At 33.6% G+C, this 19,179-nt stretch overlaps 1 protein-coding gene across 1 annotated transcript in view; it reads left to right on the top strand.

The window, feature by feature from the left end:
• LOC120337938 (adenylate cyclase type 10-like) overlaps positions 1–19,179 on the top strand; it is a 43,418-nt gene that overhangs the window by 11,366 nt on the left and 12,873 nt on the right. The window contains exons 22-23 of the mRNA XM_039405846.2: positions 371–499; positions 1,070–1,175. Of these exons, the coding sequence (XP_039261780.2) occupies positions 371–499; positions 1,070–1,175 (235 nt within the window). The remainder of the gene's footprint in view (positions 1–370; positions 500–1,069; positions 1,176–19,179) is intronic.

The following is a 19,179-nucleotide window of genomic DNA, read 5'->3' as shown; positions in this document are numbered from 1 at the left end:
TGGGATATCTGATTAATTTAGTTATGTAAACAAACTGCTGTTGGTGTTTGCGTCCATTGAAACACGGCTATAGAATTTAGGCTTCGATTTTGATCCACATTTTCATTCTCTTTGGTATTAGGTGAACATATTTTCCATGTTTTAAAAATGATCGAAAATAGTTTTCTGTTTCTATCTTTTTGTTAACTAAGTCTTGCCGCTTGGCAACTTCAGTTGGTGATATTTTATGAAATTTTCAAATATCACTCGTATGTCCAATTATTTGCTCACGCTGTCATGGTTCTAGTGTACATATCATGAATTTATGTTGTTTTTACACTTCAAAGTTTATGCTTTCATGCCCGCCATTTGTTTTAAATTCTACCTTCAGCCAGGTTCTCATCTTGCACCTCCCACCAATCAAGGATACAGACGCCGTGTGAGCAGTTCTGTGATCGGAAGAATGAATTTAGAAAGAGTTGGAGCAAATAAATTGGAATCAAAACCGCTAATGTTAAAGGTGCAAACAATTACCCAGAATTATATCATAAATATTTTGCCGATTATCTTCCAAATGGTCGGTTAAACCCCCATTTTTTCATACCAAACCTAATGATAAGAAACCATTGCTATTACCAATGATGCTATTCGTCAGTGTCACCGTTACAAGTATCACGTATATAAAGAGACCGCGATTTGCATCTTTTATCACTCGTACTATTATAAATCATTAATTACATTCAGAGTAGACCCTTTATTGCATAGAAAATGCAATTCGGTATCAGTGAAACAGCTGGTTCTTCATATTAATCAAAAGTAAATATTATTTAATTTGAACTCTTCTCCTGATTTTTTAAAAAAAGTTTCATGCGACTCTGAATCCACTTCAACTCATTAAACTTAGTAGGTACCAAGATTCAAATTGCTACCGAGTTCGGGATGTGTCAAATCAAGATCCTGGCTCTTCGATAATATGAAAATATCAGCTTAATTTCTTAAATCGAAATTCTCAATTTACCAATAAGCATTAGAAATTCGGTTTCACAAGATTGCTTCCTGGTGATATCTATTATCTGCATCGTTTTTTCAGCACGACAGCTTGCCCGAAGATTACGTTTCACCTGACAACATCGACGAAGTGGCAAAATATATGGCGACTGCAAAAGCAATGAATGTTGATATTTCAGATGCTTCTGGTGAGCAGTAAATTTATATGTGTTTACGACCCAATAATGTAGGACTGCATACTTATCACGCAATAGGAGAAAGCTTATTAGATTGCTAATTAGTCTGTGATATACGTTGCCTCAGGTTACAAGTCAGGGTCGAGTATAGAAGAAGCAAAAAGTTTAATATTTTATGCCAATATCATATTAATATGATTAATTAGTTAACCTCATGACTATGTAGAATAGGCTATCTTAATTTTTTTCAATCTTTATTAGAAGTATAGAAATCATATAAAATATACTCAAAAAACTCGGAACCGTATTATTGAGAATTTATCAACATTGTATCTAATAATTATATATTTGTACGCTGCATTATATATATAGTTTTCGGGGGGTTTGTTTTCAATAATCATTTTTTGGTGCTCCAGAAGTATGCGCACCAAGATGTCGCACTACCTGAACCCTAACTGGTACACACATACTATGTTCAGGTTGTGCGCCATCTTGATGCGCATACTTCCGGAGGTCCCGTTTTTTTAGATAGCTCATTTATTAATCTGAACGCTGTTTGATAAGTCTAAGTCTATCAATTTGTGAGCGAACGGTTTTGATCTTTCATTGGGTTATGACCAGTTCGGTAACGAGCAGTTTGCACCTTCTTGCACTAAAGATGTGCGTCAGTACAATCGCAAATCTCTCTTCGAATCGGGCGTAGCAAACTTCAGTATAAACATTAGTTTACTTCAGATCTAATTTTTAAAAAGCTTTAATATTTTCGGCAGAAACGATTCCAAATTTTACAACAATACAAACATTATTCAGGCCCTAGTTTAAGATGTTAAAATCCACAGTATAATAAAACTGCAACAACTGCGCCTTGATTCAACAGTATAGTTACTTTTTTACACAAAATAATATCAAGCAAATTAACCATGTATTTTGTGTGGAAACCGTAGGGGACCACCTAACTGACAATCTGACATTAACAATTGATCAAGTATTCTTAAGCATGCAGAGTCTCTAAATCGGTTTATTAACCGGTATACCCATTGTTTTCCCCTCAACATTGTTTTTTCGGCGACAGGCTTTATAATTCTCTTTCGAGAAAACCTCCGGTCGTTTTCCACCATTTGCCGAACTTTTTCTACACCCTATAGCCCAGATTATGTCATCGAGTTTAGTTACAGTAATCAACACAAGTCCCAAAAAGCTGCCATACACTGATCCAAAATTGAACATTTAAATCAGTAATTTCCAACCGTCTACTCACGGAAGCACTTGAAAATTCAAATTCAAATATTTTGCTATGGTAAAATATAGGGAGTCAAATGGGAATCACGAATAAGGCCTAGAAATTGACTATGAAGTATCTTTCATATATATTTGCATATATTTGTTACATTTTATTGTTTTCTTTATAACGGTGGATATTTATAACGTAATTCCATCGACTGACTCAGTATAGTTTCACTTCACGAAGTACAAAAATACATGGCGAATGGTGCATACATGTTCCCACGAATAAGGCATTGACGTATCGGTTATTAGAAAAAGGGGAAGGCGTAAATGCAGTGTATAAATTTCTAGTAAATAAATATGTCGTGATTTGAGGGTATGTGTTTGCACAAGATGGAAGTGTTCGAATAAATAACAATAAAATACTACAAAGTTACTTTCTATCTGTAGTTTTATGACAGGAGACATAAATACTCGCTTAAAAGAAAAAAAAAACTTTGCTAAAGAATTACTAGATTTACTGTGGGCATCATCTTGTTTACTCTCTTGCATGTACTCCAATGTTCATTGGAAAAACAGTAATAGCGATTAGACATCGCACTTTTCAACTGGAACACTTGTTTTGTATTGAAGAAAAACGGATAATGCAATGTCTTCGTACGCAAAATTGCCATTTAAAAGTCTTCTGCTTTGACTCACTTGTGCAATAACATGTATTTTAAAAGGAGATATGTTATAAGAATCGATCGCAGAAGATAACTTTGAATCAAAATTATGAAAATGTTGTTAAAATTATTGTTTTGCTTACATGGAAATGTATCATAAAGTTTCCTAAGTATCCCCACTTTTTCATATGTTGTTAGTCACCAATGCTACGTTAGGAACCTCAAATTATATGCTTCTTCTAGTCAAATTTTGAATCATATGATTTATCGCAATCCACTTATACTAACTCACGACCAAAAATGTCAGTTTTTTTTCCTAACAACAAAAAAATGGAAATGAATTGCTCCGTAGTGAATACAACAAGTTTTCAGAATGAACCTCCCGAAAGATGTCTTCGATGGGAATTCTATGTACGCGTACTAGTGGTTGGAATATTGACAATTTATATAACAATATGCCAAGTAACACTGCTTGTCAAAAAGCGACTATATAAAATACATAGGAACAAAGTGGGGAATACGAGAAACTTTCATATGACATTTTGTTTGATTTTATCTGGCTTATTGGGAATATCAAAAATATTTATATTAATTTGGGATTGCTTGGACCATTCGTATATCTCGCTCGTTGTTGATATAATTATATTGGTGTTTTCTTGTCTTTAATATACTTCACTCTTTGGATACGCCAAACCATGTTTCACGATGAACCTTCATTGAAGCTCTTATCGTCAAAGCAATTGCAATACTTCAGCACTTTTCAGGGATGTTTCATCGCTATTTCTAGTCTTGCGATGGGAGTTGTGATCGGCTACGAGGGATTAAGTCGAAGAATTATTTGATTAAGATGTTTGCCAAGTTGGACAACTATAATCATATTGTGTCTTCAAATTGAGATTCAAATAGCGATGTTACTATTGTTTTCGTTGCCTCTGCTCACCCACGTAAGAAATCTACGAAGATCGACAGTGATAAATTCACCAAATGATATAATAAATCTAATGAAAAGATCGGCAATAATTGCAGCCGTTGCTGTTACTACAGATTTGTTTACGTTCATGTTGTTCTTTTTCGTGGGATCGGGAACATTTTATCTTTTCAACACCGTTTTTAATATGATTTGTGTTTTGTTTTGCTGATTGGAAGGAAAGAATTTTTCCATTTTTGCGCTATGTAAAAACGAAAAAAAGTCCTCCGGAGACACATTACAATCAACCAAGGTTCCCTCTAAAGGTGCGCAACTGAGCCATTGTGCAGAGTCGCTAGACCAATTGCGCAGTTAAATTTTCATTCTCGCGCACTTGCAACATTACGCTTCATAATCGTGGCTCAGACTGACCCACATTTTCTAACGTTTAGCTCGAATGCCCGTTCCACGTTTCATATGTATAGTTGCTTGCCACTATCCATGGTGATGTCACATACGTGTCTGTTGTCCAAGTACTTTAAATTCTCCGAAATCAATTGGAACGGGCCAGTTTCAGCCGGGCCTACAATGCTAGAACATTCTGATAATATATCATTGTAATATTTCACATAGTTTGTAAATCATTTGAGAATCTGTTCAGCTCTCAAATATTCATGCTCGGTAAAACGATAATTTGCTCAGTGTAACATTTATGGGAACATATTTGTTGCAAACATTTGAAAAATACAGTTTAAATATTGTGCTATGGTAAAATAAAAATAAAAACTTCTCTGGGGTCGAAGGTTGGGAAAACATCAATACTGAAAATTATTTGCGGGCATTTTCTATTAGGAAAGAGGCCATAAAAAATGACTATGATTTTGTCAAGTAGCTTTAGTCAATCATACCTATTCACTTATATTTGTTACGTCCTATTGTTTTCCCTATAACGTTAGATATTTATAACGTAATTCCATCGACTGACTCAGTTTAATTTATGAAGAAAAATTGAGTTATATACTTCACGAAATATGACAATACATGGCGAATGGCGCAATATATGTTCCCACGAAATAAGACATTGACGTATCTGTTATTGAAAAAAAGGGAAGGCGTGTTTGTAGTATATAAATTTATAGTAAACAAATATGTCGTCATTTAAGAGATGCGTTTGCACAAGCTGGAAGTGATTAAAAAAATATAACAAACTTACATTCTATCCCTAGTTATATGACAGGAGTCATAAATACTCGCTTAAAGATAGAAAAACTTTGCTGAAGGATTACTAGTTACTGTAGGCTGCATCTTGCTTGCTCACCCGTTCCGAGAAGATGAGATTGAGTAAATGTTTCTTGTTAGAAAAGCAGTAAAACCAAATAGACAGCGCACTCTACAATTGGAACACTTGTTCTGTATTAAGAAGAGAAAATAATGCAATCTCTTCGTACGCAAAATTGTCATCAAAATGTATATAGTATTCTGCTTTTCGCCTGCGCAATACCATGTATTTTAGATGAAGATCTGCTATAAGAATCGATCGCCGAAGATAAAATATTGAAAAATTAATCAAAAGTCAAAATTATAAAAATGTTGTTTTGCATAAATGGAAATGAATTATGAAGTTGCTTCAGTAACCTAATTACCTCACGTCTTGTTAGTCACCGGTGTTTCGTTAGAAACCCTGTCTAAGTCTATCCTCCTTCTATCCAAATTTCAAATCATGAATGGTTCATTGCCCCTGTTTTTTCATAACAATAAAAAAATTTGTTACCTTATCTGTATTAACTCAGTTTAACAAAGTAATATAAAAATGGAAACAAACTGCTCTGTAGTGAATACAACGAGTGTTCAGAATGGACCTCACGAAAGATGTCTTCGATGGGAATTCTATGTACGCGTAGTTGGAAGTGGTTGGAATATTGACAATTTATATAACAATTTGCCAAGTAATATTGCTTGTAAAAAAGCGAATGTATAAAAAACAAAGAAACAAAGTGTCTATTACAAGAAACTTTCATATGACATTTTGCTTGATTTTATCTGGCTTATTGGGAATATCAAAATTATTTTTATTAATTTGGGATTGCTTGGATCATTCGTATGTCTCGTTCGTTGTTGATATAATTATATCGGGATTTTTCTTGTCTTCAATATACTTCACTCTTTGGATACGTCAAACCATGTTTCACATCGAACCTTCATTAAAGCATTTATCATCAAAGACATTGCAAGCCTTCAGCACTTTTCAAGGATGGTTCATCGCTTTTGCAAGTCTTGGCATGGGAGTTGTGATCGGCTACGAAGGATTAACTCGAAGAATAACTCTATTGAGATGTTTGCCAAATTGGACAATAATAACCATATTGTGTCTTCAAATTGAGAATCAAATAGCGACGTTACTATTGTTTTCAATGCCTTTACTCACCCACGTAAGAAATCTACGAAGTTCGACAGTGATAAATCCGCCAGATGATATACTAAATCTTATGAAAAGATCGGCGATAATTGCAGCCGTGGCTGTTACTACAGATGTGTTTACGTTCATGTTATTCTTTTTCGTAGGATCAGAAACATTCTACCTATTCAACATCGTTTTTAATATGATTTGTGTTTTGTTCTGTTTTGCTGATCGGAAAGAAAGAATTTTTCAATTTTTTTCGCTATGTAAAAACGATAAAAAGTCTTCCAGAGACAAGCTACAATCCACTGATAATTAATTCGACGATACTACGCCCAGCGGAGATTACAGACTCGCTCGAGTTCGAGTTATTCCTACTCTCATTCTTTATCCTTATTCCAATTTCTTCCAATGCTTGTTTCAGAGAAATATACATTTGAATATAAATACATCATGCATTGCCTCTTTGAAACGCAGCTTGGCTCAATAGGTCATGTATGCTAAATTTAAATGTTAATCAGAACATGATTGTAAGAAGTCACTTTCTGTCGTTTATCAACTTTTTCTATACCCTAGCCCAGATTATATCATCGAGTTTACTTACAGTAATCAAAACCAGTCCCAGATAAGCTGCCATACACTGAACCAAAATTACGTATCAGTACTGTTAAATGACATGTGATGAAATATTTATAGTATCAAACTGATGGATATTGGTTGTAAACATTTAGATCAGTAATTTCCAACCGCCTAATTACAAAGCACTTTAAAAATAAAATTCAAATATTTTGCTATGGTAAAATATAGGGAGTCAAAAGGGCATCACGAATGAGGCCTAGAAATTGACTATGAAGTATCTTACAAATATATTTACATATATTTGTTACATCTTATTGTTTTCCCTATAACGATGGATATTTATAACGTAATTCCATCGACTGACTCAGTATAGTTTCACCTCACGAAATACAAGAATACATGGCGAATGGTGCATACATGTTCCCACGAATAAGGCATTGACGTATCGGTTATTGAAAAAAAGGGAAGGCGTGCATGAAGTCTATAAATTTCTAGTAAATAAATATGTCGTGATTTGAAGGTACGTGTTTGCACAAGATGGAAGTGTTCGAATAAATAACAATAAAATACTACAAACTTACTTTTTATCAGTAGTTTTATGAAAGGAGTCATAAACACTCGCTTAAAAGTTAAAAAAAACTTTGATAAAGAATTACTAGATTTACTGTGGGCAGCTTCTTGTTTACTCTCCCGCACCGGGAAGATGAGATTGAGTAAATAAATGTTCATTGGAAAAGCAGTAATAGCGAGTAGACATCGCACTTTACAACTTGAACACTTGTTCTGTATTGAAGAAAAACGGATAATGCAATGTCTTCGTACGCAAAATTGCCATCAAAAAATCTTCTGCTTTGACTCGCTTGTGCAATAACATGTATTTTAGAAGGAGATATGTTATAAGAATCGATCGCAGAAGATAAATTTGAATCAAAATTATGAAAATTTTGTTAAAATTATTGTTTTGCTTACATGGAAATGTATCATAAAGTTGCCCCAATATCCCCACTTTTTCATATGTTGTTAGTCACCAACGCTAGGTTAGGACCCTCTAATTGTATCCTTCCTTTAGTCAAATTTTGAATCATATGATTTATAGCAATCCACTTATACTAACTCACGACCAAAACTCTCAGTTTTTTTTTCTAACAATAAATAAATTTGTTTCATTATACATATTTTAAGTAGTCTAACTCAGTTTATCAAAGTAATATAAAAATGGAATCAAACTGCTCTATAGTGAATACAACAAGTTTTCGGAATGGACTTCACAAAAGATGTCTTCAATGGGAATTCTATGTACGCGTAGTGGTTGGATTATTGACAATTTACATAACGATATGTCAAGTAATATTGCTTGTTAAAAAGCGACTATATAAAAAACAAAGGAACAAAGTGAGGACTACGAGGAACTTTCATATGACATTATGTTTGATTTTATCTGGCTTAGTGGGAATATCAAAATTATTTATATTAATTTGGGATTGCTTGGATCATTCGTATGTCTCGTTCGTTGTTGATATAATTATATCGGGAGTTTTCTTGTCCCTAATATACTTCACTCTTTGGATACGCCAAACCATGTTTCACGATGAACCTTCATTAAAGCATTTATCATCAAAGACATTGCAAGCCTTCAGCACATTTCAAGGATGGTTCATCGTTTTTGCAGGTCTTGGCATGGGAGTTGTGATGGGCTACGAGGGATTAAGTCGAAAAATAACTCTATTGAGATGTTTGCCAAGTTGGACAACTATAATCATATTGTGTCTTCAAATTGAGAATCAAATAGCCGTGTTACTATTGTTTTCGTTGCCTCTGCTCACACACGTAAGAAATCTACGAAGATCGATTGTGATAAACCCACCAGATGATATAATAAATCTTATGAAAAGATCGGCAATAATTGCAGCCGTGGCTGTTACTACAGATGTGTTTACTTTCCTATTGTTCTTCTTCTTTTTGGGATCAGGAACATTCTATCTTCTCAGCATCGTTTTTAATATGATGTGTGTTTTGTTTTGTTTTGCTGATTGGAGAGAAAGATTTTTTCCATTTTTTTCACTATGTAAAAACGCTACAAAATCTTCCAAAGACACATTACAATTAACTAATAATTAAGTCGTCGATATCATTATTAATTCACAGAACTTGCGCGCCTCCAGTTATGCTAACTCTCATTCTATATTCCTATTTCAATTCCTTCCAATGCTTGGTAAATATTCTTTCAAATTTAAATACATTATGCAATGCCTCTTTGAAACACAGCTCGAGTCAATAGGTCATATATGAATATTTGCATGTTACTCAGAACATGATTGTAATATTTGCGTCCACGAACCCCCTAAATATTTTACATGTTTCCCAAGATAACAACCAGCTGGATTAGGTAATGCGGCCCACTTGGTTTGTACTGATTGTAGTTATTTTTGTATCTTTTTGAAATAACTTCACGTAACAGTGTGACTTTTTCAGGCGTAACAGAATGGGTTTTAAGACATCGTGTCCAACATGCCCCATACTCTATTGTCCAACCATTGCCACAAATCCCAATTGCATTGATCCCAATTTTATATGCTCACTTTAATCGTTTTCCCTAAGTTTTATATTCATCTTAATCAACCCAACAGTGAGTAATACAAGTGGGACAAGTGTGTGTTAACCTGTAATTTGTAACTCCAGTTTGCACTTGATAATTTTCAACTCTGTACTCTGATGTCCCCAAGCGAAAAAAATAATTTACAAAATATAATTGTAAAATGCACGAAACAAAGAGAATCGCACGCTTTGTGAACTGGCAATGTTGGTATTGTGGCAAGGTGATGTTTTTCAAAACGGCTATTGTGCAATCGGCATCCAGATCAATAATATGAATACCTATTGTGAATCTTGCGGTATAAAAACGCGAAGTCATTTTTTTTTTGACACAAGGCACAGGCCGGTTTCGATTTAAAAGGTCAAAGCGTGATCTCATACAAGCCGGAAGTTCGCTTTCAGGCTTCAAACGGTTAAATGTATTTGAATTACCTCCTTTTTATATTCACATTAGTGATTAGTTATAACAAGGTACCGTGTGATATATTTGACAAGAAGAGTTCTTATTTCATTATTATACCCTCACACCAAACACAGTTTCATCGATTTAAATCGCTTAACCAAGTTTCCATTTGAACCCGTCTTCCGACTCCCAACTATCCAATTACCCGACTCCGAATCCGGACTACGTTTATAACTCGACTTACAAAACTTTATAATTGTGCCTGCCAGAATCCACGAATTTGTCCAAAATTAGTATGAATGTCACTAACGAGAACCCAAATTTTTAACAAGTAATTGGACACCGACTTTAAAATAACAACTTAAAAACAGAAACGCCAGTGTACATAACCTTTAATTTTCGATCAAAAAGTTCAACTCTGGGTCGCATCGGTTGCTGAATTACGTACATGATTTTTGGAATTTTACACTTTCATACTACGATTTGTCTCTGACATATCCTCACTAATGATACAAGATATCTATGGCTTTATGGTTTTCAACCTTTTTTGATGGATCGGAAACAAAAAATAATTACACAATCACTGAATATTGGAATGAAAAAGAAAACGACTAATTAAAATCGAAAATACACTGATTCGAATTAATTAACACAAAATTTTTTCAAAATAATATTTGAATCTTTATACATCTCAGTTTTGTTGTAACATATCATTATGATTTTTTAAAACAAAATATCTATATTATCTACCGAAAATTATAAATCATAAACGTGCTTTTTTTAGAAATTGATTTAAAGTGGACTTTCAATATACTAACTAACAATTTTGCAAATTTTGACCATAGTAAATTATTTGAAAATTATATTTATTTTACTTGCTTGGGTGTAATTTAATTTAAGATATCGTCAGTGAAACAAATTTGAATCAACTGAAATTGTCCATTCTGTGGATTGGTTAACCCTATTCTATTCACTCTGATTCTCGTTTGAAAAATAGAATCCACGGAAATATTCTATCTCTCCAATCAACGAAACAAAATAAAACACAAAGAGTATTGACTAAAATATTACAGTTATATACGATCCCGAACCCCGTGAGATAAAAGACGACATATGCAATGATGTCAGATACTATAGCTATTATGGTTAAGATGGCAGCTTTTTTCATCAATTGTATTAGATATCCGGAAGGATTTCGACAAGAAGTTGATTGCATATTCTTTTTATGATTTAACATCGGAATGAGAAATAATAAAAGCGTTGCTAACTGAGTCTCAATCTGAATTGCCATTAATATGAAAACAAACCACTGCGGTAAACATTTCATAGACGTAACGTTATCTGCTATGGTCATTTGAACCATCCAAATTCCGATGGAGATTCCGCCAATGAAGAGAAACGCTCCTTGAAAATAACTGAATCGACGTAACACATTTCCTGATAAATGCTTTAATCCTGGCTCGAAGTGAAACATTGTTTGTCTAAGCCACAGTATAAAGTATACCATCGTGAATGAATACATTCCCAAAAGTAATTCCGCTGCATAGGGAGGCGGTGTTATTGTTGAGCAATTCAAAATACTCAACATCATTTTGGAACTTCCAAAACTTCCAGCCAAAATAAAAGAAAAACTCATCACCGATTTGAGATTGGAGGATTTAAAAATATCATATCTATCCTCAAGACGAAGGCTATATAATCTCTTCGTAAAAAATACAACAACTTGACAAACTGTGATGTAAGCAGTAATTGTAAAGTTCGTAACATCCACATAATAATCCCAACAAGCAGTCGAATTGTCTTTCGAGCAGTTCATTGCTGTTTACACGGAGTCTACTTTCGTATAAAAATATTATCCTCTCAAGTGAATGGGAGTTATAGATCGTGAATAGTCATAGACGTTGATTCATCGTACAATAAAAAAACGCAAACGCACACAGATGGGTAATGAGGTCGTAACGTATACAGTCTATAATATCACAGAAACCCATTATAGCATAGAAACACCCACAAAAACATAGAAACACCTTTGGTTTAGGGGATTTTAATAGATTCTATTAAACCAATATTATTTTAAGATACTTTCGTTTTATCGCGCTTGGCGTTTAACCAAGTCAAATTATTATGATTTACCAGTTTCCTGATGAGTGGGCATAAGTTTGCTGAATTCTCAAAATTGACTTAACAATGGTTGCATTTTAGCACATGGTGATTCACAGCTATAGGAGCCGTGAAAACAAATCTTAGTCACGAGTTGTTCAAGACATCCTGTTTAAAATTGACAAGATTTAGACCTTTTATTACCGCGTTTTAAAGAAATAAATTTGCATATGGTCATGACGTAGTCAAATCGACCGGTTGGATATCTAAATGTTTTGTTGTTGTATCACAGCACATGGCTTACTAAAACGACTGATAATACAAATATTTCGAAACGAAACTACATTGCGTGAATCTCATATTTCAATGTCTGCTTCCTTTCTGTAGAAATCTGCTTGTTTCGGATTTTTCAAATATTGAAACATTAGAAAATTTCCACTTTTCAATTTTCAATAATCACGGAAAAAGGTTTCGATTTCGTATTGATCATATTCTTACGATACCAAAGAAAACAGGTAAATATTATTATTGAAAAATGGAAATATTATTGGAGTATTTAACCCCAAAATAGGGCGTCTCATTTACCCTATAAAATGAAAAGTAAACAAACGGAAATATTTTATAGTTTTTTTTAAAATAACCATCAAATTATACAACCGAATTTTATATATTTGTAACAACATAAACATCTGTCGTTTTTACCCATTTATTCAATTGAAAGTGCTCTCAGCTGGACATCTACTCGATCCTTCTATTTACATCGTGTTTTATGTATCGCACTCTTTATATTTATCTTGTAGCAAGTACAGGCCACAGAACGATAATACATTTATTATAACAATTGACGATTATTGATATAGTACAAAATTTGCTTATGTTTATTATTATTCATAATGGTGTAATTTAACTATGAATCAATCTATTGAAGGGGCGGGAAATATTTTTTTTTGAGACAGCAGTGACATTGGGCTTGTCTAAAATTCATTATGACGTCAAACATGAACTTACCAACTTTAGGTAAAATATTAAATTTTGGTCACAGACAAGCTAATTGCATGACAATCACGCCAGTATATTGTACAATAAGTGAAATATAAAAACTATTTAAAAAGCTCAAGGGCGACATAAAATGTGACGTCACAATATCTGTTTCTAGTTTACGAAATAACACATTATTAAAAAATAAAATTATCTCTTCATCCCTTAAATGGAACAGGTCTAGGACAAATAAGAACCTTAAATAGTAAAAATATATATATACCTTTCAGATTGGTTGTTGTGTATAAAAATTAAAATATTTAATAGTATTTTACTATCTTATCAAACGGCAATATTAGGAACTTATGGCAAAAATTGATCGATTAATCTGAGAAGTATTTTTATTATTTCATTTAAATGGTGTAGTTTTTTAAAATTAGACAAATTTATTTATTCAGTCGTATTTAATTTTTAAATCTTCTAAACTGGGGTATTTGGAACATGAATAACTAACCATTTTAAAAAAGGAAACAAATTAAAAAAAAATTCCAAACAGGTTGAATTCTGATACACATTTTTAAAATTTCAAAACAAAATAAAAATGAATGATAGACCAAAGTTGAATGTGGAGACCCCTATAAATTCAGACACCATAGACTTAAGCCCGCCCTATTTATTGTTGAATCCGGTCCTGCTTTTGTGTGCTGTGTCTATAACTTTTTACTGTGTTTATTGTGCTTTTATGTTATAATTATGTCAGTTTTTTCTCTTTCGGCTGTCGCTGCATTCATCACAATGAGTATTTTTCACCTTTTATTGAATGTTTTATTAATGTCAGTGTACTACAACTGCATCAGATGTACTATATTTGTGAGTTTTCCTCCGAAACGATCACTTGGTCTTGTGTGCAGTAGTACACTTTAAATTTTCATGATACGCAATAAGCTTATAAGAATTCATTTTCTCAGTGCAAAAAATCAGATTTAAAGCATTGCGGCGCATCCTCCCTTGTCCACTATCCCAATAAAACCTTAACTTAAACGAACCCTGGAGTTTTAAATTTCAATATAGAATATTGTGGCATTTATAACAAACTTTTCCCGAAAACAACTTATATTTTATAAGCAATAAAAGTTATAATGTAGTAAAATAAATAAATGAAAACGCACGATATAGATATCACTTCATAAAATATGACAAAATGGAACAAATTAATAAATCGAATTCTCAGAGAACCACATTATTTTATCAACACTATTAAAAATATTATGTATCTTCATTAATGAACGCTGGTAATTGCAGCCATGTGGTTATAAAGTGGTGAACAAGCGTGTTATGAGGAACAATGATGCAATTTATGCTTACACCTGATATTTTACTACGATAAGATGCTACGATATCGGATTACTCTGAAATAGCATTAGTAGCATATCTGAATTAAAAAGAATATTACTCGGCTAAATTGTCTGTTCTGTGGATAAATTATTGCTCGTAGTAACTCTAGGCACGTTCTGGGTATCCGTTCCATTTCTGAAGATCATAATCCACGGAAACAATCTTTCTTTCCAATCAACAAAACAAAATAAAACACACAAATTATTGATTGATATGTTAAAACTATATACAAACGGAATCCCCGTGAGATAGAAGACTACATATGCAATAATATCAGATACGGTAGCTGTTATAGTAAGGATGGCAGCTTTTTTCATTAGTTGTATCAGATATTCGGACGAATTTTCACAAGAGTTTGACGTCAGATTTTTCTTATGCTTTAACATCGGAATGAGGAATAATAAAAGCGTGGCTACTTGAGTTTCAATTTGAAAAGATAATATTAATACAGCGAACCAACGAGGCAAACACTTCATCAATGTAATATTATCTGATATGGCTGTTCGAGCCGACCAAATTCCAAGAGAGACACCACTAGTGAAGAGAAATCCTACTTGGAAATAACTAAACACACGTAATGCTTTTCCTGATAAATGTTTTAATCCTGGCTCGGAGTGAAACATCGTTTGTCGAAGCCATAGTATCACGTATACCATCATGAATGAATATCCCGTCAAAAGTAGTTCAGCTGCGTATGAAGACGAATTAATAGAAGAACAGTTCAAAATTCTTACTGTCAATCTGGCACTTCCGATTCCTCCAGCCAGAATAAATAAAAAACTCATCACTGATTTCAGATTCGATGACTTAAGAATATCCATTTTATTTTGGAAACGAATTCTGTATAATTTTTTGACGAACAACACAATAACTTGACATAATGTAATATAAAGAGTTAGTGTGCAGTTGACAATATCTGCGTAATAACCCCAATTTAAACATTCAGAGTTGATTGAGCCGTTTGAACCTGTTGAATTATCACTTGAGCAATTCATATCTGATCATCAAATCCTTTCATCTCAGCTTATGATCGATCGTCAGATTGTATTTGCTCTTTCACATCCACTTTATTCAGAGTAATTGGAATCTGATACCCATCCGGGTCTTATAAATATTTGTGGGTTTTTCTATATTTCTATATATATTCTAATAGAATAATTGGGATAGGCTTGCTCCATCGTGCTTGGTCGCGTGTACGCCGGGTAGCTTCTATTCGTTTCTTGAATGTACCATGCTATTTTGTAAAAGATTTGTTTTCTGCTGAATCCCCGATACTAAGTAAACAATGGGTACATTTCGCCACAAGACTTGAGATACTCTTGGTATTTCCAGTCAGCAAGCATATGCATTCCTACTCACCATTTACTTGAATGCTAGTCAACGCAACAAAAATTGACAAAGCATTATTTTCAAGCAAAATATGTTGTGCAATCTCTCACGTTTTGTAGGCACTGCTTTATTAGCAGGAAACCCTAATTTCACCATGAATTTCTTTAGAACAACAATGCTTTGAATTAGTTTCACCCAAGCAGATCCACTTCGTAATGGTATATATGTGGCAAAAGCAACGAACATAAAAACACGTCATATTTATATAGACCGATTCTACACCTCCGTTAGACTCGCAAACTCTTTGCTGCGTATAACAAAGATGCCAGAGTATAAGGCACAACTTCAACAAATAGGAAAAAACTTGCGTAATAAATCCAAATCCTACAAACACGGCGCCGCATGCAATCCATTAAAAGAAGCTGAATTATAACTTGACCAATTCATTGTATGTTGTCAAAATAATCCCTCTCGCCCGTGCGATTATGACATAATAGAAAGACGTTCTGTACATCATAAATATATTCTCTGGTCAAAGTGAATGGTGAATTGTATATTATGCTAAACGTTTTTGCTCGTATTGCATGGTATTCACACGTGAGCGCGACGCATTGAATTGCATCCACGTGAAAAAATACCAGTTCCTTTTTTACCTTCACTATATACTTTAACAATACCAAGCGTTTTCACTCAATGTCATTATTACTATATCTGTTTGTGTTTTGCTTTTTGGACTCAATCACTATATATCAATATTGTTATGTGTATGTGTGTTTTACTTTTTTGACTGTTGTTACATTCATCATACTGAGTTTTTTGTATATTTTTAACCTTCTATCAAATTCAATTTAATAAATCCATATTTATTTTCCTCGTCATATTTCTTTACTATATTTCAGTATTCTGCCTTCTCGGCGTAATTCAGCTGCATTAGATGTACTACTATATATATGTGTTTTGTACCTCTGTGACATTACCGCCTTATGTCGGCTTTCCCTTTAGTCTCGCCGACCAATTGTTCGAATTTCCGATTTTTGATCCTCATCATTTCTAACGTGATTACGAAAAAAGTCGCTACTTCCTGGGATGATGACAATATAATCTCGCTTGCGTACGTTTTCACCAACGCTTTTGAAGTCATGAATTGCGCGTATAACAATTTCACCCGCAATATGCACTCGTTTGTTTGCACCAACTTATATTAGCGTTCAACCACACTTGAATTAACGGGTGATTGATCTTCTGTTCATTAGTACTTTTCAAATTTTCATGGTACGCAATAAGCTTAGAATTTCCTTCATTTCCTCAATGTAAAAAATTATATTTATAGCATTGCGTCGCACCCTCCCTTGTCCACCATCCCCATAAAACCTTAAACAACCCCTGGAGTTTTGGAGTTCAATATAGGATATTGTGGCACAAATACCAAACTTTTTTCCGAAATCAAATTATATTTTATGAGAAATAAAAAAAATACAAGTTGTCAAATACATAAATAAAAACACGCAATATAGATATCACTTCATCAAATATGATAAAATGAGAACAAATTATGGAATCAAATTCTTAGAAGCACATTATTTTATCAACACTATTAATTAACACTGGCAATTGCAGCCATACAAAGTGGTGTCCTAACTAACAGGCGTGTTATGAGAAACAATAAAGAAATTTATGTTTACACCTGATATTTTACTATGATGAGTTACGATATCGGATCACTCTAAAATAACATTGGTAGCATCTCTAAATTAAAAAGTGTATTACCCGGCTAAATTGTCTGTTCGGTGGATAAATTATTGCTTGTAGTCACTCTAGACACGTTCTGGGTATCCGTTGAATTTTTGATGATCATAATCCACGGAAACAATCTTTCTTTCCAATCCACAAAACAAAATAAAACACACAAAATATTGATAAATATGTTAAAACTATATACAAACGGAATCCCCGTGAGATAGAAGACTACATATGCAATAATATCAGATACGGTAGCTGTTATAGTGAGGATGACAGCTTTTTTCATTAGTTGTATCAGATATTCGGACGGATTTTCACAAGAGTTTGACGTCAAATTTTTCTTATGCTTTAACATCGGAATGAGAAATAGCAAAAGCGTTGCTACTTGAGTTTCAATTTGAAGAGATAATATTAATACAGCGAACCAACGCGGCAAACACTTCATTACTGTGACGTTGTCGGATATGATTTTTTGAGCCGTCCAAATTCCAAAGGAGACTCCGGTGATGATCAGAAATGCCCCTTGAAAATAACTAAACACACGTAACGCTTTTCCTGATAAATGAATCAATCCTGGCTCGGAGTGAAACATCGTTTGTCGAAGCCATAGTGTCACGTATACCATCATGAATGAATAGCCCGTGAAAAGTAGTTCAGCTGCGTACGACGACGAATTAATAGAATAACAGTTTAAAATACTTAGTGTCAACCTGACACTTCCGATTCCTCCAGCCAGAATAAATGAATAACTCATCATCGATTTCAGATTTGTTGACTTAAGAATATCCATTTTATTATGAAGACGAATTCTGTATAACTTTTTGACGAACAACACGATGACTTGACACAATGTAATATAAAGGGTTAGAGAGCAGTTAACAATCTCTACATAATATTCCCAGCTTAAGCATTCATAGTTGATAGATCCGTTGAAAACCGTTGAATTATCACTTAAGCAGCTCATTTCTGATCATCAAATCCTACTACCTCATAGTACGATCGATCGTGAGCTGGTATTTTCTGTCAATCCCGGACCTATATATATATAAAAAGGCACATAATGCCTGTATTTATATGCAATTTCCATTCACTTTATTTACAATAATTGATATCTGATGCCCATACACGGCTATCAAATATTTATGTATTTTTCTATATTTGGTTTCTAAGAGCATAATTGGGATGGGCTTGCTTGATCGTGCTTGGCTGCATATACGCCGAGGAGCTTCTATCCCTTTCTTGAATGTGTCATGCTATTTTGTGAAAAATTCATATTCTGCTGAATCTTCGATACTAACTAAACAATAGGCTTACCAGTCAGCAAGCATACGCATTCCTACTTATCAGTTACTTAAATGCTAATTAGCGCAACAAAAATCAACTAAGCACTATTTTCAAGCGAATTATGTTGTGCAATCTCCCACGTTTTGTAGGTGCTATTTAATTTGCGGAAAGCCTTAATTAACCATGAATTCCTTTAGAACAGGGGTCACCAACCTTTTCGAAGCCGAGGGCTACTTTTTGGGTACAGATTAAGCTGCGGGCTACCAGTTCAATGTACACTTCTAAAAAAATCAGTTGCTCGATTAAGCTTCAATTATTGATATAATTACTGGTATTTAGTGAAGTATAGACACTAATAAACTTTAGGATTCTTCAGGAAATCAAACGATTATCACAACGTTGCAAATAAATTTCTATCAATT

This window comes from Styela clava, chromosome 10 (assembly GCF_964204865.1).
Source record: "Styela clava chromosome 10, kaStyClav1.hap1.2, whole genome shotgun sequence".
Lineage (NCBI taxonomy): Eukaryota > Metazoa > Chordata > Ascidiacea > Stolidobranchia > Styelidae > Styela > Styela clava.
This window is presented reverse-complemented; position numbering and strand designations above follow the sequence as displayed.